At 41.5% G+C, this 25,634-nt stretch overlaps 1 protein-coding gene across 1 annotated transcript in view; it reads right to left on the bottom strand.

Annotated features, from left to right (window-relative positions):
- LOC311034546 (netrin receptor UNC5D-like) overlaps positions 1 to 22,759 on the bottom strand; it is a gene marked incomplete at both ends in the record, with an annotated part of 179,271 nt that extends 156,512 nt beyond the window's left edge. The window contains one exon of the mRNA XM_084042426.1: positions 22,686 to 22,759. Within this exon, the coding sequence (XP_083898552.1) occupies positions 22,686 to 22,759 (74 nt within the window). The remainder of the gene's footprint in view (positions 1 to 22,685) is intronic.
- Between the last annotated feature and the right edge of the window lie 2,875 nt (positions 22,760 to 25,634).

Raw genomic sequence — 25,634 nt, 5'->3', positions numbered from 1 at the left:
ATATAATCAAAGTGGATTGGATTGTTAAACGGCTATTTTTCAAAAGATTTTGACATTTCGAAAACTTGTGAAATGGGACATTCTGCGTGATGAGTACATTTACATTTGGCACTTTAAGTATAATTTGACACCGCTACCATAATTTCATTCAAGCACAATGTTCAATACAGGCCTTTAAATTGTAACACAGGGGTCTTCAACAGGGGGTCCGGGACCCCTAGGGGGTCCTCAGAGTTACTACAGGGGGTCCGTCAAATCTTTGTGTGGTACAATTTTTTTTTAGCATCCCTTTTTTGAGGGGAACATTAGCCGAAAAATTGCAGCGCGAGGCGTTGTGAGCTTGTAGATCTGCTATTTTTGGCAAAAAGTGTAGGTGTAAAAGGAAAAAAGAGCAGACCAAGTAAAACAAAATTCTGCTTCATCTCTCTCTCAGTTAGGGGGTCCTTGGCCTGAAAACATTGAAGACCCCTGTTGTAACACAGTACTTTTTAAAAAAAAATGTAAAAGTAGTAATACCACTATATAAAAATTCTCTAAGTACTTCTTCCACAACTGATTGTGTGGGCCATACACATTCTCGCCAAACACCAGAAATAATGTGGGGATGGTGAGATATCAAAGGAGGCTTATTTGCTTTCAGCTGGTGAGGATTTGTTTGTCCATTCTGGGACTGAGATCATGTGTCAGTGACAGGGAGATGTGAGGGGATTTCACAGCTGAAAAAGGATATTAAAGTGTGTGTGTGTGTGTGTGTGTGTGTGTGTGTGTGCGTGCGTGCGTGCGTGCGTGCGTGCGTGCGTGCGTGCGTGCGTGCGTGCGTGTGTGTCTCCAGTCAGATGAATCAGCACACATCATCGCTGACGTTGCTCAACAGTGCATTTTCGTGATAATAATAATTTCATGCTATCTTTCTGCAGGACTGATATGTTTTTGGTTTCATTTCAAGTCCACTGCATGCCTGCTTGGATTAATATTATTTTTCATTTTTACTGCGTGGAGGGTGGTCTCCAGTAAGAGGGTCTGTGTGTCTGTGTGTTTGTCCAGAGCTAATGTCGCAAACCACTGGTCCGTTTTTTAAAAATGTTTTCCTTCAAATACATTTGACATCTGTCACAGTTCAGGCGCCGCCCCCCCCCCCCCCCCCCTGCTCGCCACTGACTTTTCCCTGTTTTGAGCCTATGTTTACTGCGGTTCGCCCGGCTGTACCTAATTGTACCTAATGACTCTTTTCCCTAATTTAAGCCCGTCTCAGCCGGTGCTCCTTGCTCTGACATTATTCCTGTTTTCGGTGTGCCTGCCTGTACTTTGTTCTTGTGAAGTTTCCCTCTGTTTCTGAGGGTTCTGTATTTCGTTCGTTAATCTCTCTGTTTTACCAAGTAAAAGCCTTATTTATCCTTATCCTTGTGCCGTGCCTGCTTTTGGGTCCACCCGTGCCAAAACCCTGTGTTCACCGTGACAACATCTGTTTTCAGTGCCCATCAACCAAGAGATTAAATCCTGAGGAGGTATGACCAATGACGATGTCATTTTTTTTGCCCTTTGCCAATCTTATCATATGTTAGTTTTTTGACCCCCCCTCTACTTCCTCCTCCCTTCCAATCCTCATCCGTCCTTCCCCTTTCTGTATTTCCCTTAAATGATGTATGTCTCCCAATTCCGGGTTGCAATCTTTTCTCACGCAAACCACCGGTCCGTTGAGTACCACATGTCAGAGAGAGAGAGAGAGAGAGAGAGAGAGAGAGAGAGAGAAAAGCCAAGTTCCAATACCCAAATCTCTACTTTTGGTATTTAAGTACATTTTGATACCAATACTTTTGTACTTTTACTCAAGTAAATGAACGTAAAGTAACGTATTTCACCTGTACTGTATCTCCATTCCTTCCAGAATTTCCTCCTGGACCCACATTAACATTTTGCAGGGGGGGAAAAAAATCCCGAATCACATTTTACATGTCTTTCATCTTCAGCCAAAGTGTCAAAGAATTCACAGGTGAACTGTGGGAGCTGAATGTGATAAATAGAGCTTTTAGCTTTCAGAGACTTGTGGAACGTGTGGGTGTAAAAGGCTGTCACGGGGTTACAGTTTTATGTGTGGGCGGAATGTCACCGCCTGTCACAGGGTTAGTTAACCCTTTAAGGCCGGGAAGGGAACGCATGTGTGTCATTTTAAGATTTCTTTGGCTATTCAAAAATAGCAGATCTACAAGCTCATAGCGCGGCACCGAGTGCCGCGCTATGAGCTTGTAGATCTGCTATTTTTATAGAGCCAAAGAAATCTTAAAATGACACAGATGCGTTCCCGGTCTTAAAGGGTTAAGCCTAGTGGAGACAGCATCGCTCTGCACTTTGAAAAACATTTTAGCATTTTTAGCATTGTTCAGCAGCGCCGCCAGATTTTTGTGAGAGAAATAAGCAACCAGCAGGTCTAGGAAAACAAGCCCAAAAGAAGTGACTATATAGGCCACATGAGCACCTTAAAACCTATATAGCCTACAGTATACAGCGGCTATTTGAAAATAGCCAATCGACAAGCTCACAACGTTGTGAGCTTGTAGATCTGCTATTTTCAAAAAAGAGCTTGAAATAACATGTGGAATATTTGGACGATTTTTGAAACATTCTAACAACACGAATCTGGTACGGGGCTCCCTGGCACAACATATTATCAGCTAGGGGTTAGGAATAAATACATATTACTTTGGGCGGGTCCATGACATGAAAATATTTGACAACCACTGGTTTAGATGATAATTAAACAGAGTCAGGGTTGCTGATATTGTGTGCATGTTGGCTCACTGGAAACACTCTGCTACACCAGTGGGTCTAAAGTTGGGGTCCAGGGACCCTCATGGGCTTCCAAATGGCCCCTTATGGGTGTGTAACTCTGAGAGTGTACAAATGGAACCAAATGGACCCCACTGTGCTACACTAAATGGAACAGAGCCTTCATTTTTATCATTGGTAACACCTGTGAAGGAAGTGATAATATGGCTGCTGTGCATAGAGCCTATAAGCGGACATGGCAACGCTGTTGTTCTGCACCCTCGACAGTTTGTCTTTGCGTGGAACACAGCGAAGCGAGCAAAGGTCAAAGTTCAGACCTTCTGTGCACTGTGACAAATACCAGCGTGGCCAATAGAAACTTGACATTCAGTCAGGCACAGAAAACTACATGGACGAAAAGCTGATATTGTGTTTCTGAATTCCCTGAATTTGTGTCCTTTTTTGTATTGTTTCCAGTTGTCCTACAAGGTTGAAACTAAAAAGCAGGAACTCAGAAACACCAAACACAGTAAACAAAGATCACATTTTAACCTGACTTTACTTAAGACAGACAACACAGAATAACCTACAACATATTACACAACCACACCAGAGAACATTCACAACACAAACTTACACAACACTCCAGTAAGTAACAGATAACTCAAACTCGAACCTAAGCGCAGACAACAGAGAACGTGACACTACAACTTAAGACCCAGCACTGACCAGTAATTGTAGCCCGATGTGAAATGTTAAATTATCGTACCGGAGGCTTAAAATCATCATATTTTGAGAAACAAAATTGACACCCCTAGCTTGAGAAAAACACACCATATGGTGTGGAAGAAGGCAACTTCCTGGACTTTACTCAAATGAAAGCCTGGTGCTGGACTGAAAAGACGCACAAATCTAAGAAAACAAAAATATGATTTCATGCAAAAAAAAACAGCAGGTGGCTGAAACCTCATCTATACAATAACGTTTTGGTAAATCTTCTTATGTACACGTGAAAACCGTGAATTAATTCCACCCAAATCTATTGCTTAACGAGCTGCCCTGCCCCCCTATAGGGAACAGCTGGATTGGGTAATTTCTACGACTCATGCTGATGTAATTCTTGGAATCCTGAGAAAGTACACAGAAACATCCTCAGAGTTAATTTAGCATTAAAATAGCATTCGGAATGTTACTGTGTGGTTAGTGCACCTTGCTGAATTTCCTCGTTCTCCATTTTATGTCACAACAATGCCATTCCACTGATGTAAGATGCAATATAGACATATTATTCATGCAGCTTAACTGGGGTTTCTCACAATATGTGTTCTCAAAACTTAATATGGTTAAGTAGATAAGTGCATTTTATTAACTGCCTTGTTTGCTTAACGGCCAATTAATCACTTTGTTTGGGGGGAATAACAAATACAGATTCTGGGGTTTCTGTTTTAAGCACATTATTCATAGTGTGCTTACGTAGTAACTACTGTAAGTACATTTACTCAAGTACTGTATTTAAGTACAATTTTGAGTTACTCTTACTTTACTGGAGTATTTCCAATTGTCTATACTTTTACTTCTACTCCACTACATCTCAGAGGCAAATATTTTACTTTTACTCCACTACAATTATTTGAAAACTTCAGTTACTTGTTACTTTGCAGATATAAAGTATTACATTATAGAACATACATTAACCACTTTAGCCCTATTTTATACCTAGGCTATTTGGAAATAGCCGATCTACAAGCTCACAACGCGTCGCTGTGAGCTTGTAGATCTGCTTTTTTAATTTGTAAATTTTTAATTTGGGTCATTTACTTGTAACAGAGTACTTCTACATTGCCGTATAGATACTTTTACTTGAGTAAAACATTTTAGTACTTTTTCCACCGCTGATATCCAGTGCCTCTATAGGCTCTATGCAGAGCAGCCATATTGGGAATTAATTGGGCCCCTTCCTTACTTCCTTCACAGGTGTTATCAATAATACTAATTAAGGCTGTGTTCCATTTAGTGTGGCATAGTGGTTGTCTTGTTTTCAAGGACCCCCATAACTCTGTGAGTGTACAAATTGTACACTCTGGAGTGTTTCTAGTGAGCCAACATGCACGATATCAGCACCCTGACCAGAATGGAACAGAGCCTTCGTTAGTATCATTGGTAAAACCTTTGAAGGAAGTAAGAAGAGGCCCAATTTCTTTCCAATATGGCTGCTGTGCATAGAGCCTATTGGCTCATCTAACAGTAACATTTATATTCATCACGTGGCTTTCGCTGTGTCTGAAAATGAAACCTCTGTTGACTGATGGCGGAGACAGACAAAAGAATATAATTATCCATACTTTTTCGTATCGCCTCTGATCCATTACTCTGTCTTTCTCTGACAGAAAGGAGATAGTGACATAATTAACCCTTTAAGACCTGAGGCTATTCTTAAAAATGTTTTCTAAATCCTAAAAAAAAAAATTCCAAAAAAAAAAAAGTCAAGATTTTTCAAAAATAGCAGATCTACAAGCTCATAGCGCGGCACCGAGCTTGTATATCTGCTATTTTTGAATAGCCAAAGAAATCTAAAGTGACACAGATGCGTTCCAGGTATTAATGGGTTAAAGGCATTGTGTTGAGTAATCACACACGCTACACAGTGAAATCCCCATTTGACTGTGAACTTGACAGCTCACTCTGATACATAAAGTGAAACCCTGCGATTGTATTCGATGGATCAGAAACATTATGAAAACAATCCACTTTCTTGTATTCTGTCTGTCTGTCTGTCTGTCTGTCTGTCTGTCTGTCTGTCTGTCTGTCTGTCTGTCTGTCTGTCTGTCTGGCTGTCTCTCTCTCTCTCTCTCTCTCTCTCTCTCTCTCTCTCTCTCTCTCTCTCTCTCTCTCTCTCTCTCTCTCTCTCTCTCTCTCTCTCTCTCTGGCAACACCACAGAACACTTGCATCAGGAATTATATTACTATAAATGAATGTATGAATATATTACTATTGTGTGTGTGTGTGTGTGTGTGTGTGTGTGTGTGTGTGTGTGTGTGTGTGTGTGTGTGTGTGTGTGTGTGTGTGTGTGTGTGTGTGTGTGTGTGTGTGTGTGTGTGTGTGTGTGCGCGTGCGTGTGGATGTTGAGATGGGGTTCAGGACAAAGAGATGGTAAAATATCATCATAAAAAGCTTCTGTTTTGTCATTTCATTAAAGCTCTGGCAGGGAAACAGAACCAGACTCAATAAAAAAAAGTTAACATCGCTCCAGCGATTAAAATCCGCTCTCCCTGCAAATATATTAACATCATTATTCATTTGTCACAAGGCAGAGGGTGGATTATAGGGAAGGATGTTGTTTTTTTTGGAGCTTATCCTCCATCTCATATTGCTGAGTTCATAATGATGTAATTGAAAACAACAATATTGTTCGGCACAGAACATCACAGTGGTGTGTTTTCAGTGGTGGAAGAAGTACTCAGATGTTTTACTTAATTAAAAGTAGCAATACCACAACATAACAATACTCTGTTACGAGTTAAAGTCATGTGTTCAAAATGTTACTTGAGTAAAAGTACAAAAAGTATTGGCATCAAAATATACTTAAGTAAAGGACAGTTTAAGTTAAGTTTGCGGTACAACACTATATGTGGTACAAACGCCTCTCGAAGCTCAGCGACGGGGTGATTATGACGCACCGCTCGTATATCGCTGGTTTCTCTCCTTCGGTTGGCACCTCTGTTTTCGGCTGAAAACCACAACTGTGGTGTGGAGGACCTCTTTTGTTATTTTTATTTCTTTGACCTCAAAATATTAAGCCTTGGGTTGGTGAAAGGGCCTTTCTGTTTGTAGTTTGCATGTTCTCCCCGTGTCTCCTAGGGTAGGTACCCTCACACTAAATACGCAGTAATTCTGTTCTCTATACTACCTCCCTCCCCCTGGTCAGCCGGGGTGCCTGATGGAGGGGAAAGGAACTGGTTGAAATAACGTGTTCCTTCCACACGCTACATCCTATCGGGGAAACTCCCCTCTCTACGGTGATAATAAGCGGCCTGCTCACTCCTCATGCATTGAAGGAAGCATGAGCTCTCCCCAGGCTGTTAGAGGGAGAGTAGCTCCCAGGATTACAGCTTAGGCAATTGGCACTAGGTGTAAAATGGGTTACAAAAATTGTGGGATAAATGTTTTAAAGTAAAAAAGAAATAAAAGGAAAAATAAAAGTTGTACCTGGGGTGCGTAGGACCTCTTTAAAAAAAACAAAATATTGTCAAAATATTAAGTCAGGTGTCTTTGAGATTGATAGTCAAACAACACCACTGACCGCTTTCTTTTTGAGCGGTGTAGCCGCTCCTATAAGTGGGGTTGGGACACCTCATTAGTACACCCTTCGCTGTACTGTGATTGGCTCATAATAGCACACCCCTCTACATTAGTACAGCCCTAGCTGTACTGTGATTGGCTGACTCTATTGGCTGACTCTATTCAGCACTGTGATTGGCTAGCGAGACACATGATGAAATTAATAACCTATAAATAGGACTAAGCACTTAAAAAAAACACTTTTTTTTTTAAGTGAGCTTCCATCACTGTGATGACCACTGTGATGACCACACCGCTCACTTCACACTGGGTGTGATTTTTTTTTCTGATACACACGAAGGACTTCGGAGTGCTGGCTATTCTCTGATGAATGGACTGAGTGTGCTTGTTTATGTTTCTACCGCTTTCTTTTACTCCCAAATGTAGTCAGCGTGGGTTGGATTCTGCAGCTAGCGTTATCTCCTTATAAATCTACGATGACCACTGTCCAACCGGTCGCCCGCAGGCTGATTGCCAGTGGAGCACAATATTATTTTCGATAAATAATTTCCTTAATTAGGAGGGGAAACGAAAAAAAAAATCTTTCAGGCGGTCCCATTGATGTTTAGTGACTGCCACACCTACAGTACCATTGAGCTACTGAGGGTGGCTTCACACTAGGGTCCGATTGAACCGAAGCGTTCCCGAGTGCGGATCGCCTCTCCCAGCTGGCCTGCATTCACATTGGCCAAGATCTTTGCGCACCAGAGAACACTTGCATATATACCCCCGATCCTATAGGTGGCGGCATGCACATAGTGGTTCGCCTGTGGACACAGACGTCATCAACTATGCGACAATGTTTGTGCTGGTCGCGCATAAATATAGGGTTGGGGAGAGAGTCAACGCACTGAGCGCACAGCGCAGTGGGTGCATCCACACATCTCCGTCAAGTTTCCGTACGGACGCCGGAGGTCCCATCCACTCCCATGTTAAGTTTAAAACCGTTCCGTTTTTTTTTTTAACATGGGATTGGACGGGGCTACCGTCACGTAGCGTACCGTTGCATGCTAGCGTACGGGCATGTGTGGATGTACCCAGTGAGCGCACAGAAGTCAAGGCACAGACTGCTGTGTTGTTGACGGACAACGGATGCACGCTTATGAGAAACAACACATATAAAACCTGGTGAAACACTTGTGTGCATTAGCGCAAGATACAGGAAACATTCAGTCTAAATGTCCAGTTTGCTAACCTTCACAACTACTACTACTTTTGTATTTGAAACTTTAAAATTCTCTAAATATTATAAACTTTCACGACAGCTTAAGTACAAAAATATATCATTTATGAAAAGGCAACTATAGTAGCCTATACAGTGAAGTCGGACTGAATGACTGAAACCTTGTATTGTGAATTGTACTCCCATGTACTGTTTCTCATGTCTCATGTCTAAATAAAGTACATCAATCCAACGTCTTTTCTTTTTTTACTCTCTTGGTGTGGGGATTATCTGGCACATGTATGTATCTGTTATGAAAGAGAAATTGCATCATGAGTGAAACGGCTATAGTCCTTGGGAAACCATAAACCTACGTAGGCCTACATCTAAATGAGTTACCATATTTACTTACAAATTTCAAATTACAAAGCCTTATAAGCTATATTTCTGGGATGCATAGTAGCTGAAACTCCACAAGATATCCACAAGATATACTATGTATATATATATATATATATATATATATATATATATATATATATATATATATATATATATATATATATATATATTGTTGCTGTCCTTATATGGCCGTGAGTGACACGGCCTCTCTTTCTATCTCTCGCGCTCTCATTCTATTTCTGTATGTAATGTTTTATATAATAAAAAAAAATGTCTTATATATAAATATTGCGGGTTTTAGCGCATCATCCCGCGGGTTCATATGGTCATCATTTAATGATAATTATAATTTATAATTATAATAATAATTTAATGATGAAATTAACCCGCGGGATCCGGCCATGGTTGAACCCCTGTGGATTGATCTGCGACGTGTTTTTGTTGACTGTTTTTGTCGAGTTTATATACCGTCACCTATTACAAAGAGCGGGCCACTTCCGTCAAACGGTATGCTTGCTTTCGCATTGCAGCGTACCGTACCCAAATACGCATGATTCGGATCCGAGACTACCTCCGGAGGTGGTTTCGGGTACGGAACGGTGATACGTTTCGGGGAACGATACGCAACATTCACACTAGCACGAAACCTGCCAAGCGGCCTGGAGTGCGCATCCGGGACCATAGTGTGAAACCGCCCTTAATGTATGGTGGTACCGAAAATAGATCCACAAGCTCTATACAAGCTTCTACGAGTGTTGTGGGCTTGTATATCTGTCTTCAGCATGCGGCACGTGCATAAATGAAGCATTACGGTTACCTCCCACCGGATCATTGCTCCTCACTCCCTGTAAGCATGCAGTAGCAGCCTGATTTGGTGATTGTAGCCCACAGCGTGGATTGGGACGTTCTGCAGATCCTTTTGGATCTTACATGTTTCACAAATGCTGGTGTGTCTTAAGATGATCTAACCTACTGAAACTCTTGTCACACCATTTACAGTGGAAAGGCTTTTCCCCAGTGTGGATACGTTGGTGTTTGTTCAGACTACCTGACTCACTGAAAGTCTTGTCGCATTGTTTACAGTGGAAAGGCTTTTCTCCAGTGTGGATACGCTGGTGTTTCCTCAGATTAGTTAACTGGCTGAAACTCTTGTCACACCTTTCACAATGGAAAGGTTTTTCTCCGGTGTGTATACGCAGGTGTGTATTCAGGTGACTTATCTGACTGAAACTCTTGTCACACTGTTTACAGAAGAAAGGCTTCTCTCCGGTGTGGATACGCTGGTGTTTGTTCAGACTACTTGACTCACTGAAAGTCTTGTCACACTGTTTACAGTTGAAAGGCTTCTCTCCGGTGTGGACACGCTGGTGTTTGTTAAGACTACTTGAGTCACTGAAACTCTTGTCACACTGTTTACAATGGAAAGGCTTTTCTCCAGTGTGGATACGCTCATGTTTCTTCAAATAACTTAACTTACTGAAACTTTTGTCACACTGTTTACAGATCCGAGTTTTCTTTCCAGCGTAAATCGTCTGATTTGTCTTTACATCTCCTGGTTGAGTTAAAATCTCGGTAAACCGTTGTTGACTTTGAGATTTTGGTGGGTCTGTGTCTCCTAGTTTCCTACTGGTTACAGAGCTGACTATTTGCTGACCGGCCTCTGAGCAGATTTGTCCATTCCTCAGCGTTTGGCGGTTGAGGTTGTCGTGGCTCAGATGAGACGTGAAGGTACACTCAGAACAGGAGAGCTTAGTCTGGGAGGATTGGGACCACCCTCCTCCCAGGAGTGGTGGTTCATGGTCGGAGCTGCTGCTGTACATGGACTGTGATGGTGACAGAGTTGAAGGTTCTGTTGAGGCTGAAAAATGTGTCCTCTCTCTAGCTCCCTGAACTCTTTGTCTGTATGCTTTTCTCTCACAACTCCATTTGTGGACACATCCTCTTCCGGTCTCAGTGGAATGAAGTCTAAAGTAACTTCACACCTCATATATGCTGAGCAGAGCTTTGGTCTGACCTCACTCACAACACAATCGGTTGCCATGCATAGTAACACCGATGTGCGCAGGCTGCCGCCCACCCTCCATATTTGGGCAAGAGTGATGTCATCAATATCACATCATCACCATGATGGCAGAGATCCACATGGATCTGGTGTTTTTCATTTTAATGTGTTTATCATCCTTTACTAATTATTAGTTATTATTAAGTAAATGACAGTTTAAGTTAAGTTTGCGGTACAACGCTATATGCGGTACAAACGTCTCTCGAAGCTCAGCGATGGGTGATTATGACGCATCGTTTCTCTCGTTCGGTTGGCAGCTCTGTTTTCGGCCTCCCTCCTTAGACTCCCTTGGCAGTACGTTCTGCATCTAATGCTTGCAGTGTTTCCACTGAGTCTGATGACTCAATCACACTTCAGCGCTGTCTTGACATCAACCTTTTACGTTTCGGTGAGTTGTAACTGTGGTGCGGAGGACCTCTTTTGTTATTATTACTCTCCGCAGGAGAGTTTTGTTTTCACTTTCTAAATATGACACACCGATTGGTCAAGCCTCACGTGACACGTGACAATACGGTGAAATACTGTATAAATACATGGCGTCACTTTGACGGTGTCTTTGCCACCGTCAAAGTGAGGTAAGACAGGAACCATCACGAAATGGCTGCATGGCTGATACATAATTGGCAGATAGGACAGATAGGACACTTATATAGACAGGAGGGATATGACACTTACACAGACGGATAGGACACTTACAGTACACAGACAGGACGGATAGGACACTTATACAGACAGGACGGATAGGACACTTATACAGACAGGACGGATAGGACACTTATACAGACAGGACGGATAGAACACTTACACAAACAGGACGGATAGGACACTTACATAGACAGGAGGGATATGACACTTACACAGACAGGACGGATAGGACACTTACAGTATACAGACAGGACGGATAGGACACTTACAGTATACAGACAGGACGGATAGGACACTTATACAGACAGGAGGGATAGGACACTTACACAGACAGGAGGGATAGGACACTTACATAGACAGGACGGATAGGACACTTATACAGACAAGACGAATAGGACACTTATACAGACAGGACGGATAGGACAGTTAGAACATAAGAATTAGAACATTCCCAACATTCCCAACACAAGTCTGGTAAGAGTGAGGTAAGACAGGAACAATCACGAAATGGTTGAGAAATGGCGGATACTGTAACAATTGGATGGGACACTTACACAGACAGGACGGATAGGACACTTACACAGACAGGACGGATAGGACATTTATACAGACAGGAGGGATAGGACACTTATACAGACAGGACGGATAGGACACTTATACAGATAGAACATTCCCAACATTCCCATCAGCGGAGAGTTGTGCTCCGAGGAGCACTTTTTCTAGTTTTTATTCATTTCCCCTCAAAATATTATATATATATAGGTTGGGTTGGTGAAAGGGCCTTTCTGTGTGGAGTTTGCATGTTCTCCCCGTGTCTCCTAGGGTAGGTACCCTCACACAAAATATGCAGTAATCCTGGTCTCTACACTGCCTCCCCCTGTTCAGCCGGGGCGCCTGATGGAGAGGAAAGGAACCGGTTGAAATAACGTGTTCCTTCCACAAGCTACATCCTATCGGGGAAACTCCCCTCTGTCCGATGATAATAAGCGGCCTACTCACTCCTCATGCATTGAAAGAATTATGAGCTTAGTTCGGGGCTCTCCCCAGGCTGTTAGAGAAAGAGTAGCTCCCAGCATTAAATCTTAGGCAATTGGCACTGGGTGTAAAAATGGGTTACAAAAATCATGGGATAAATGTTTTAAAGTAGGAAAAGGAAAAATAAAAGTTGTAATTGGGGTGAGTAGGCTATAGGACCTCTTAAAAAAATAAAATGCCCTCAACATATGAAGTCAGGTGTCTTTGAGATTGACAGTGTCACGTGGTCACGATGGCTATTTACAACTACAGACATTAGCTTAAGTCCTTTTCTTCTTCAGGACTGTCTGTCTAGTACCCCCCTGGTACAAACAACACCAATGACCGCTTTCTTTTTCTGATACACACTGAGAAAGACTTGATGTCGAAACACGTCCGTGTATGCCTGTGCCTTATTCATTAAAAAGTACCAGAAGGACATGTTGGCTATTCTCTGATAAATGGACTCAGTGTGCTCGTTTTTGTTTCTACCGCTTTCTTTTTCTCCCAAATGAAGTCAGCGTGGGTCAGATTCTGCAGCTAAAGTTATGTCCTTAGAAATTTGTGATGACCACTGCCCAACCAGTTGCCTGCCAGTGGAGCGCAAGATTATTTCAGATAAATGATTTTCATTAATTTGGACAGGAGATTAAAACAAAAATCTTTCAGGCGGTCCCATTGATGGTTGTTGACTGCCACACCTACAGTACCATTGAGATCCATGTATACTTCAATGTATGGTGGTACCGAAAATGGCAGATGTACAAGCTCTCTACAAGCTCACAATGCATACCATCCACAAGTGTTGTGGCCTTGTATATATGTCTTCAGCATGCGGCACGTGCACAAATGAAGCATTATGGTTACCTCCCAATGGATCAGCCTGATTTGGTGATAGTAGCCCACCACAGCCTAGGTTGGAAAGCTCTGCGAGATCATTATGGATCTTACATGTTTCACAAATTGATTGATTGATGTACTTTATTTAGTAAGACATGAGAACAACAGTACATGGAAGTACAAATTCACAATACAAGGTCTACTAAACTGGAAGACTCATAAAAGCACAGAGCTTGTTTCAAATGAGTTCCCCATGCACACAAATCATGATGACATATAAGAGACAGACAGATATACACAACTACTATAGAATGTCATACAATCAGTTTACAGGTTACTGGTATGAAGAGTGAGAAATATGTACAAAAGGAGAAGGAGAGAGGGGGGGGGGGGGTAGGGGGGTAGGTTAGGTTAGGACTTAGACAGGGGCCATTTTCCAATTGCGGCCTCCTGAAGGTGTATCTTTAGGGCAGTTTTGAAAGAGAGTAGGGTTTTACACTCCTTTACTCCTTTTGGTAGGGCGTTCCACATTTTTGATGAATAGCATGAGAACGAGTTACTTCCCTTTGTTGAGCCAAAAAAGGGTTGGAAAAGGTTTGTGGAGCTGCCTCTGGTATTGTGATCGTGGACATCATTAACATTTTGGAAGTATTTTGACAAATACAGGGGGATCCCAATGTTGTGATATATCTTGAAGACCAGGCCCATAGCAAGTTGCTGTACTCTGTCCGCAACCCTAAGCCATCCAATCCTATCAAAATGATCAGGGGTTAGATGGATTTTGTAGTTGAGGCCAAGAAGTAGCCTTACAAGTTTGTTTTGGGATGTTTGGAGCCTTGTTTTTAAGGCCTTGGTGGTGTTGTGATACCATGAAGTACATGCATAATCGTAATGACCTTGTATGAGGGCCACTGCAAGAGTCTTCAGAGTCTTCTTACTGACTTTACGATCAATACTCCGCAAATAGCGTGTTTTTTTGTGGACCGTTTTGATCGTTTTTTCAGCATTTTTGTCACCAGAGAGGTCAGCCTCCAAGATAGAGCAGGTAATTTCGTTTTTTCTTTTGATGATATCATCACCCGCTTTGATCGTGAAGCTCTCTGCCTTTCTGAGGTTAGGAGTGGACCCAAAGAGGATGCATTCCGTTTTGCCCAGGTGTAATGAGAGCTTGTTGTCGGAGAGCCAGATGCAGATCTTGTTGAGTTCAGAGCTGAGAGTTTTCTCAACCTGCAGCCTGTCCCTGTCCGAGACTAGCAGGGCCGAGTCATCTGCGAACAGGAACAGGTTGCAGTCGCAGGCTGACGACATGTCATTCACCCATGTCATGCCGGTGTGTCTTAAGACACTTATCTAACCTACTTTACTTTAACCCTTGCATTGTGTTAGAAACCTGCATCCACTTGTGGTGTTAGCGGGTCAAATTGGACCCGTGATTTAACTCAGCCCAAAATACTCATTTTTTTCTCCCACCTCATAGCTGACTTGTAATTTATTCAAATCCATGTAAACACTTTTTTAGATATTATGTTGGGTTACGGTTAGGGTTTCATCTTTAAATATATGTCGTTTTCAATTGTAAAAAGGTAAAAATTCACTCATTACATTTCCTATAATGAAGACAATGGATAATGATGTTATCTAGCTATAATAGAATAATTAAGAATAATAATAAGAAACACACCTCTAAAACAAAAAAATAATGAAAAATAAAAACAAATAAAAATAATGACACTAGTGGTGTTAGCGGGTCAAAATTGACCTGTATACCACAGAAGGTAAAAAGTCATTTATTGTTTCATAAACCAAAACTTTATTTTACTCCTGATAGCAAATGCTAATTGAGGACAAGTCTCTTTCACTCTCAACCATGTAAACATTGAATATTGACAATTTGGGGGGAATTGAGCCACACTTCTCTACCGGGTCAAATTTGACCCGCTAACACCACAAGTGTCACTTTTTTTCCAGAATTAACTAAAATGGTGGTAATTAATTTTGCTGCGTTAAAATAGCTGTTTCTGAGGATATCATGAAGCCTTGTTCCAATAAAGAAATGTAAAGGGTACTTTTTACCTATTTAAACTTGAAAACGGGTCAAAAATGACCCTAACACAATGGAAGGGTTAAAGTACCAGAAGTAAAAATACTATAAAGCGATGCGACACATTGTGAGCTTGTAGATCAGGTATTTTCTAATATCCAAGGTATAAAATAGTGCTAAAGTGGTTAATGTATGTTTCATGATATCATAATTTATCTCTGCAAAGTAACTAGTAAAATTTTCAAATAATTGTAGTGGAGTAAAAGTACAATATTTGCCTCTGCGATGTAGCGGAGTAGAAGTAAAAGTATTGAAAATTGGAAATACTCCACTAAAGTAAAAATACCTCAAAATTGTACTTAAGTACAGTACTTTAGTAAATGTACTTAGTTACTTTACACCACTGTGTGTTTTCTGAAAGACCAGACGAAAAGACCCCTTTCATAGCAGCCATGTCACTGCTGTCAGGTGGGAAACAGTGTTGCCAGATTTTGCGAGAGAAACAAGCAACCCGGTATATGAAGAGAAGCCCAACAGAAGCGACAGGCCACATGATCACTTCAAACTTATATACGCCGGCTATTTGAAAATAGGCGATCTACCAGCTCACAACGCGTCTTGATGCGATGCGTTGTAAGCGTGTAAAAGCTTGTAAATCTGCTATTTTCAAAACAATCTTGAGGGAATTTAAAAATATATATTTAACACAAATCTGGTACGGGGGTCCCTGGCATAAATTATAATTTCAGATGGGAAGACAGTGGACAAACACATTCATCTGGGGGTCCTTGATGTGAAAATGTTGTTGAACCATTGGTTTAAAGAGCTGGTGCCATGTTTTTGCACTTTTTCTGTTTTTCATGTGTCTATGAGGTTGATAGAACTTCATTAAGCCCCCTGGTGGTGGTTTTATGGTGTTTTATGTCTTCTCTGACTATTTTGAGTTTCTACCTGGAGGCTGAAACCTTGAGGGTCAAACGTGCCAATAGAGAAACAGCGCTTTAGTGACATAGTAAAAACATACCCTCCCCCTCATTATCTTAACACAACAGGTGTGGGCATGAGGAGGAGGAGAGACTAGGACAGGTGGGTGCTGCTAAGGTGGTGGAGGAGGTGCTAAGGTGAGAACCAGGTATACTTAATGAACTGGAGGCGTGTCACATAAAAACATAATTTTAACAATTTCTGTACACTTTTTTGAAAAAAATCTGGGGGGAATCACGGCACCCCGTCTATAAACAAAAAATATACATATATTTTTAAAGAAAGCCCAAATAAGCAACTGCACTTTAGAAACAAGCCCCAAAAAATGCAACCCGCAACTACCTATATGTACTAGCAACTTTACAGGAAAAACAAGCCCAAAGTCGCATATAATAAGCAGTGCCGGCAACACTAGGTGGGAACCATGTATGTCCAAAACCGTTATTTTTTTCAGGAAATGTAAAAAAAAGTACCTAAAACTTTTCATTGGTTCAATATTTATAAAACCCACTGACACGCTTAATCACTTTCAACCTGGCATCCCCGTTTTGGGCATGTCATTATAGATTGATTATTTATTTTAAAAAATATATCAGAATCATTTAACCCATTAAGACCTGAGGCGATTCTTAAAAATGTTTTCTAAATCCTAACAGTTTTTTGAAAAAAATCAACAAAAAAGATTCATGATGTTTAAAAAATAGCAGATCTACAAGCTCATAGCGCGGCACTCGGTGCCGCGCTATGAGCTTGTATATCTGCTATTTTTGAATAGCCAAATAAATCTAAAGTGACACAGATGCGTTCCAGGTCTTAAGTGCATTTACTTGAGTATTGTACTTAAGTAACATTAGAATCTCCAATTTATAATACTTTTACTTCTACTCCACTACATCTCAGAGGCAAATATTGTGCTTTTACTCCACTACAATTATTTGAAAACTTTAGTTACTAGTTACTTTGTAGATTTTGATTATTATTACAAACCATACATTAACCACATTGTGAGCTTGTAGATCTGCTATTTTCAAAAGATGTTTAGAAATGTGAAAACTTGAAATGGGACATTCTGCATAATGAGCACTTTTACTTTTCTTGCTTTAAGTACATTTTGATGCCAAACGTTTTTACTTTTACTCAAGTACATTTTGAATTTCGGACTTTTACTTGTAAGAGTATTTCTATATTGCAGTATTTATACTTTTACTTAAGTAATAAAGTAATAAATGTGAGTACTTTTTCCACCACTGGATAGGACAAAGTATACAATGGGGCTATTATTTATGAGAAAAAAAACATTAAAAGATGATGTATGGAGAAACAAGATTTCTGCCCGACAGCGATAATAATATTAACAGATAAGATAATTATAACAGATAGCTCTGAGTTTCAGTTGTGAAAATAAGTGAAAAGGCAGATCTACAAGCTTGCGTAGATCTGCAATTTTTTACCATTTTATTTTAAAACAAAATCAATCATAAAATTCACACCCAGTGTGAGTACGCGGTGCCTACTCTGTTTGACGAGTGCGTGCTGGCATTCAGGCGGCACTACTCTTTTTGATGTGTGGGTGCTGGTATTCAGGCGGTACTACTCTATTTGATGAGTATGCTGACTGTTGGGCCCATGTGTGTGTGTGTGTGTGTGTGTGTGTGTGTGTGTGTGTGTGTGTGTGTGTGTGTGTGTGTGTGTGTGTGTGTGTGCACGCGCGCGGTGTGTGTGTGTGTGTGTGTGCGCATGTCTTTAAATGGGCACATGTGTTGCACTGTCTCCTGTTTGTGTTTAATTAGTGTAATGTGTTGCATCTGTTAATTCTGCAGCTGTTAATGCCGTGCTCGGACGGACGGACAGACGGACGGACAGACGGACGGACTGACAAACACACACAGCTGGCACAGCTAAAACTGTTTTGGATATGCAAGGTTTTCCCCCCAACAGCAACGATACACAGAAAGCTGATAAGGACTTAATTACATTCCCTAGCAGATTAGTTCATTCTGCTTCATCAGCACTTTTCTTTAACACCTGAGGATGTGTTTACAAACTGGAGGTTATGGCAGCTACGCGGCCCTCACACCTAAGTCGCACTGCCGATCCGACCAATAGGTCTGAGTCTTAGTGTTGGGGGCTTTGTCAGAGTAGCCTACCCGTTGTACCCGTCTGTCTGTGTCACTTTTCTGCCCATATATGGAGATATCTGTATCTGTCAGTCCTTGTCCCTTTCATCCTAACCTCATTCCCAGCCTGGTCACGACCTAAAGCAGAGAATGTCTCGGAAGTCCTGAGTGGACAGGATTCCGTCGTTTCCCCCGGAAACAATGTTTTTGGACCAATCACAACACTTGTTTCATTTCACAGATTTGTAAAGCATCAACATCATTTCCTTGGGCGGTACTTCCGCCAAATTCAACCATTTCCGCCTAGACAACCAACATCCCAGGTCTTGCCCAGCATGCTTTCATGCCCATATATGGAGATCGCTGATGTCATCAGTATAGAGGTTAGACAACACACTCCATATTTGGGCGTAGCTGCATTGGGAACTCCTTATATGGTTATGGCTGAGTCAGAGTGACGTCAGAGGTCCGCCCGCCCGCCGGCCCACTCTCCCATTAGCACATTTTAATATAGGATAGTAGGGATGTTCGATATCGACTTTTTTACCGATTTCTGATATACCGATATTGTCAAACTCCTAATTTCCGATACTGATATCAACCGATACCGATGCGTGTGGGCTTTTTCACCAAAAGTCAATTAATTGTCAGGTAACAACATCTCATCTAATAATACAACATTGCTATAATATCAATATAATATCTAATAAATCTAATATAATACAATACAGTGATGTTGCTAGGTTTTCAATATAGGGGTGGTCATTTGAATGAGTCCCACTAATCTTAGATTAGATGTTGGCCTATTTGACAGTGCAGAAGCATAATTGCTTTGATGCCTATAACATTAACAAGCATCAACGAGCGTCAGCTGGACACAGACACACACCTGCCCTCTGCAGTGCTCTAATTTGAAAATGACTGGAGTCTAATTTCTCTGCGAAAGCCCTTGATTATGATGGAATATGATTAAGGAATACTGTGTATATGGTAAGCTCACATTTCTGTATGGTGTGTGTGTGTGGACATGATATCCAAAGCGCTACTCTGCTCATAAAAAACTATTTCTGTGGACACGACCCCTTAAGGGTTCACAAACTTTCGTGACCCCCTAAAATAATCATATTTGAACTGTTGACTTGTAGGCATTACATTTAGTTTAATCTCTCAAGAACAGATTCTGCTCTCCGCTTGAATCTGTCGGGGGGGTTCGTCATATCGCGTACGCACTGGCCTACAAGTGGGCGTGCCTTCAGATCAGGTAGCAGGCCGCGCTTTACCCAATCAAATGTTGTGGCCGGGATTTACGTGTGTGCCGATCCTTCCCCACTAGAAACAAACCGAAACTAATTTAACAATAGCGTCCTCGGAGCAGACAAAACCACAGAAAGATATTGACATTTTAACTTGCTTTTTCATCATAGAAACAAGTGGGCGTATAACCAAAACGATACATACGTTCTCTGGGAGAAGTGGTGTTAGTGTTCCGTGTAGAAATATTGTTAGTGGGAATGAAAACATAGTCACACCACTGGAAGTGAAAGGCTGAAGGCAGACCAAAACCCTGGTTTCCCTGCGCACGGGTGCTCCATCAAGCTCCCCCCAGAGCTAAGTGAAAGAGTAAAAAACAGCAGAGGGCGCAGTTTTTCCTTTTTTATTTGGTGATGGGTTCCCAAATTGCATTTAGTTTGACTCAGTTTCACAGATAAGTATGGTGAAAAAAGCCGAACTACAAGCTCAAAACACAAACACAGTACGTTGTGAGTGTGTGGAAAGAAAATATCCTATGTCACGACTGACACCAGAATGTGTGTGTGTGTGTGTGTGTGTGTGTGTGTGTGTGTGTGTGTGTGTGTGTGTGTGTGTGTGTGTGTGTGTGTGTGCGCGTGCTTGCGTGCGTGCGTGCGTGCGTGTGAGTAATGGCTGTCACATTGCTCCGGATAGAAATCGTTCTCTCTCCTCATTAGAGATCCTGTAGGACTGTAATCACAAGGTTAAGGACCACTATACACTTTCATTAAAAGGTTAGGACCTCTATAAATGCTGCGGAACCCCCCATCCCCACCACCATCACAGCCAATAAATACTCAATTACGTGGCCTTGACCGACTGCCGCTACGCTAAGTAGCATCTGTCTGACATCACTTCACTACCGCCCCTCCTCTCCTCCCTCAATCACACACAGGTGGTCTCATGCAGCACATTTTCGTTTACAGGAAGAAATTAAGATTGGCTTTTTAGGGACTTTTGATATAACAATACACAAAAATGCATCTATTGTTAGGTATATGTTCATATGATGACCACAGTCTAAAAGTGTGAAAAACGTATTTTTCATTTCACTAGACCTTTAAAACACAACTTTGTTTTTTTTACAACCAATGTTTATTTTTTAGCTTGTAATTAAAGTAAATAAAAGATGAGTGTTAAATTTTCATTTACTGCTTTCTATAGTTTTAGCAATTTTCGGGATCTTTTTTACAGTGGACGGGGGCATTCGGGCAGGTGGCTAAATATGTATTTTTTTTTACACAATAACCCAGCAATTTATTTATTATTATTTACAGTAGCTCTTCTAGCCCCCAATAACTCACATATATGGCGATCAAAGACCACAGAAACCTTTTTATTGTGTAAAAAAAAAAAATCACACCCAGTGTGAAGTGGGCGGTGTGGTCACAGTGGTCATCACAGTGATGGAAGTGATTCACTTAAAAAAAAAACATAAGAATTACTTGTCTTAGTTCTACTGGATCTCTTCACCACTAGTGCCTCATTAACATTTTAGACTAGTATTTTATCTGTTGACGAAATTGTCAATATATTTAGTTTTAGACAGAGTAGCTTAGTTTTTATTTCGTCTTTGTCAGTGAAAAAAGGGAGTCAACAAACATATTTCGTCATAGTTTTAGTCGACGAAATCCACACTGAGCTGATGTCACAGAGCAGTGACACGTGGTCCAGCAGCATGTCCATCCACTAGGTATTTCAGGTTATACCAGATGCATGCAGTCCAATCCTGCAGCTAGCTTGGCCCGGAAGGGCAGATCTTCCATCCAGGTGATGAAGGCTTTCCTTCAGAGCTCAGCAGCTTATGGACAGAGACGGGGAGAGAGAGAGGGAGGAGCTTAAGTGGCGGTAGACGTCCTCTGAGGGCTTGGCTTTGTCAGGGAGAAATGGTGTACTCTCAAAACCAGGACTTTAGCAACAATGAGGGTGGCTCTACACAATTCCACTTCAGAGATCTTGGAACATTCTCATCATTGTTCAGAGATGCAGGTTAAAGGTCATTACACACCGGCGATTTTGCGAATATACACAAAATTCTGACTCAGTCCGAATAAATAAAAGACGCTTTTTTCGCTCCACAAAACTGATGTGGAAGCTTGCATTGACAAAAAAATAAATAAATAACATATTCACAAATCGCCCCCTGTGTTTCAGGACCTTTACTCATCCACTGCCATGATTTTTGCCAGACCCAAGGGGCGGGCTTACATGAGGCTTCGTATCTGTTTTCTCCATACATGGGCATGGTCACTTTGTGGTCCGGCTCCAGCCAAAAAAGTCTGTCCCCAAAGTCTGTCCCCATACATGGGCATGGTCACTTTGTCCTCCGGCCCCAGCCAAAAAAGTCTGTCCCATACATGGGCATAGAAGGGACACAGGCTGACACGTCATGTGAAGTCCGGCTTAGCTGTGACGTAGTGATCTTATAAAGTAAGATCGTGACGTAGTGATCTTATAAAGTACTTATTCTGGGTCTGGCAGAACCAGGTCTCCTGATCTTGTTCATATTTCTTATCTTTTCAAGTGGTCACAAAATATTTATCTCCAGTATGATCAACAAACAAACTTGTTTGTTGATCATACACTTGCTATGGGACATTCAAAATAGCATGTCCAGGCATAGGGAATGAGTTAATGAGAGTTTCTATAGTTTTCTATCTTTTTTAACCTTTATTAGGTATGGTGAGCAGACTGAGCATGAATGCCCCAGCAACGCCCTGCACAATCCCAGTATTCCGCGCCACGGTCTATATTGTTGGCCACTGAGAAGCTCCCACTCTGGGAGCAATTGTGGGTTCAGTAGCCTGGCATGGCCAGACAATTTTTTTTTTGCAATGGCAGATTCGTCTGGAACCAGGCTAGGGGTTCAGTGCCTTTCCCATGGGCACGTCGACGGTGTGGAGGAGGGGGGGATGGTCATTCACTTCCCCACCCATGCTGGTCTGGTGGGGATCGAACCGGGAAACCTTTCAGCCACCAGCGCGCTCCTCTAACCTCTAGGCCACCGCTGCCTCCCCAAGCTCTACTTTGACCTCTGCCTCATCTTTCTCCTCTTGCGCTTCAGCCTGCGCATGCGCTTCTTCTTCCACTTGGCTCTCATGATCCTTGAGCTGAAGAAACCCTTAGAGCTTGGCACTAATGGTGAAGATCTGTGGCATTCGTAGTGGGTTCTGTCGGATCACATGGACTGCGATGGCTTATAAACAGGTGATGCTCTTGTCACCATGAGGTCACGCCGAGTCAGCCGTGCCCAAATATGGAATCATGGGTGATACGTGCCCAAATATGGGGTCCGCCACGTCAGAATGGCCTCTATGGATTCTGATTAGCAAGAGTGGTAACCATAGCAACCTGGTATTATACGGACTGGGTAACCATGACGACTTAAAGGAGTAGTTCACCCCAAAAAATTACTTATTTCCTATCAAATACACATGCCATGAATCCTTGAATTCATGGATTTATTTGTTTTTGTTGCATTCCAAAGCCAAAGCCATGCATTCTGGGGGTCCCTGGCACAAAACATTTTCAGATGGAGGGGTCCGCAGCCAAGTACATATCATTTTGGGGGTCCTTGGCACAAAAAAAGTTTGAGAACCGCTTCATTTGTAGAATCGGCCTCAGGTCTTAATGAGTTCATTGAGTTGTGACTTGATATATGAATGCTTGATGTGCTCTAACCCTATTAGCACATTGATTGGCATTATTAAAATTACTAAACCACTTAAGGTCACATTGTTATCATCATACAGTATGTAGAAATAGCTTGGTGGATTAGACAGGGAGTAGAATTGATTTGTTATTGTCATACACAGTTGTTGATCAACATTCCAGTTGCTTTATGTGGATCAAACATCTCTCTCATAAGACACATAGAAGGTCTTTGTCTTTGTGTTAAGTATTGATTTGAGATCTAAGACACATTATGTCTTTGTGTGTGTATTGATTTAGATGTAACATCGTTGATCATTGGGGAGGCACTGTCAGGCTCCATTCTCCTCCTGTAGCGCTGCCAGTCTGTTCATCAGCTCCTTTATGAGGACCTGTGGTTATCAATATACAATATCTAATGCACACAAGTATCTCATGAGCTAATTGCAGTCGTGTAAAGTAACTAATTACATTTACTCAAGTACTGTACTTAAGTCAAATTTTGAGGTATTTTGACTTTAGAGTATTTTAAATGTTCTATACTTTTACTTCTACTCCATTACATCTCAGAGACATCTCTTACTAGTTACTTTGTAGATTTTGATTATTATTACAAAACATTAAGTAACCACTTCAGGTCTTATATACATTTCTGCCATTTCTAAATAGCCGATCTACAAGCTCACAATGTGAGCTTGTAGATCTGCTATTTTCAGGCGCCCCCCCCTAGTTACTCTGTGGACCCCCTAGGGGTCCCGGACCCCCTGTTGAAGACCCATGCTTTAACCCATTTTCAGATCTTGTTTTTATTAGAGTCTTTTCGCCCCCAGCAGCACTCATATAACCGGACGTTTCGGCCTCACAGGCCTTCCTCAGCGTGTGTGCAACGTACAAAATAGTGTCACCTTATAAAAGGGACCTTGGTGCAACACACAAGGCGGTCTGGGTGAAAATATTTGCAAGTTTACATACAACAAAAAGAAGGTAAGAAAAAAACAAGAAAACATGAAAAACACCAACATCGTCAATATTTTTTACAACACATTTCTCACAAAATGTTTTTAGAAAATATATATTTTTGAAAACCCAAGCCTATGCGAGTTTAAAACCCTTCTATAAAGACAGACTCAGATTTGTTCACAAATAGCACCACAGTATTATAAAATACGCATATTTTAAATACCGCAGTACCAATACAGACACAATAGAAAGGGGCAAAACCTTCACTTCCGAAGTCACTTTGAAGACATATAACTTATTGCACAAAAAGTGTAAATTATTTTACCATTAAAGCAGCAATCTTTTTTGATTAAAAAAGACCACTACTTAAACAAAAACAGCCTAGCAACAGTTCTTCATTCAGCCCTTTAGGGTGATCTGTCTGTAGGGTGTGGATCCACCATGCCTCTCTCTGCAATAGTAATCTTTCACGATCCCCACCTCTTTTTAATGGCTGAATTGCCTCTATATACCCTGAAACCTCAGCGAGCAAACTTCATGTCCCACCGCATTAAAATGTCTAGCCACAGGCGATTTTTCATCCTTGTTTCTAATATTACTTTTATGTCCTGAAATCCTCACTTGAAGTTGAACATGACCCACTTTAGGATCGCTTGATTACAAATACCAGTGTTTCTTCACAGCACTCTTAATGTCAGAACACAAGGGTGAATAAGGGCGGATTCACACTATGGTCCCGTCCCGGGTGCGCACCCTGGACCACTTGGCTGATGTTGTGATAGTGTGAACGTTGCGTATCGTTCCCCGAAACGGATCACCGTACCGTACCCGAGACCGTCTCCGGAGCTAGTCTCGGATCCGGATCATGCGTCCTCGGGTACGGAACGATGCAATGTGAAGCCATCCGTACCAACAGGAGGAAGTGGACTGCTAATCATATATCATGTATATATTTTTATAATGACACATTATTTTAGCTGGGTTATACCTTCTCATAGTTCTACTTGAATGTTGACAAGAAATAATAATCCCGCTAGTGTTTGAGTAGTGCAAGCCGTGAAAAAACATAAACAAAAAACACATATGTAACACTGCCACTAGGATAAATATGCCAAGGATTAGTTGGTGACGTCACTGCTAAAATACCAAGGATGCATTAGTGACGTCGCTATCATATTGATAATAACACAGACGCGAGAGACAACGTTACATATTGAGGTTTCAAAGACCAACGCACACACTGCTTTGGTTGTGTATTGTTGTTCTGTTGTTATTATAACTCAAGACAACGTCAGGAACACAGTCAAACTTTATTATACACTCTGACAAGTCACTCTTCTTCTGTGAATGACATTCTCCCATCT

This window comes from Gymnoscopelus microlampas (genome assembly GCF_963454915.1).
Source record: "Gymnoscopelus microlampas genome assembly, chromosome: 19".
Taxonomy (NCBI): domain Eukaryota; kingdom Metazoa; phylum Chordata; class Actinopteri; order Myctophiformes; family Myctophidae; genus Gymnoscopelus; species Gymnoscopelus microlampas.
This window is presented reverse-complemented; position numbering and strand designations above follow the sequence as displayed.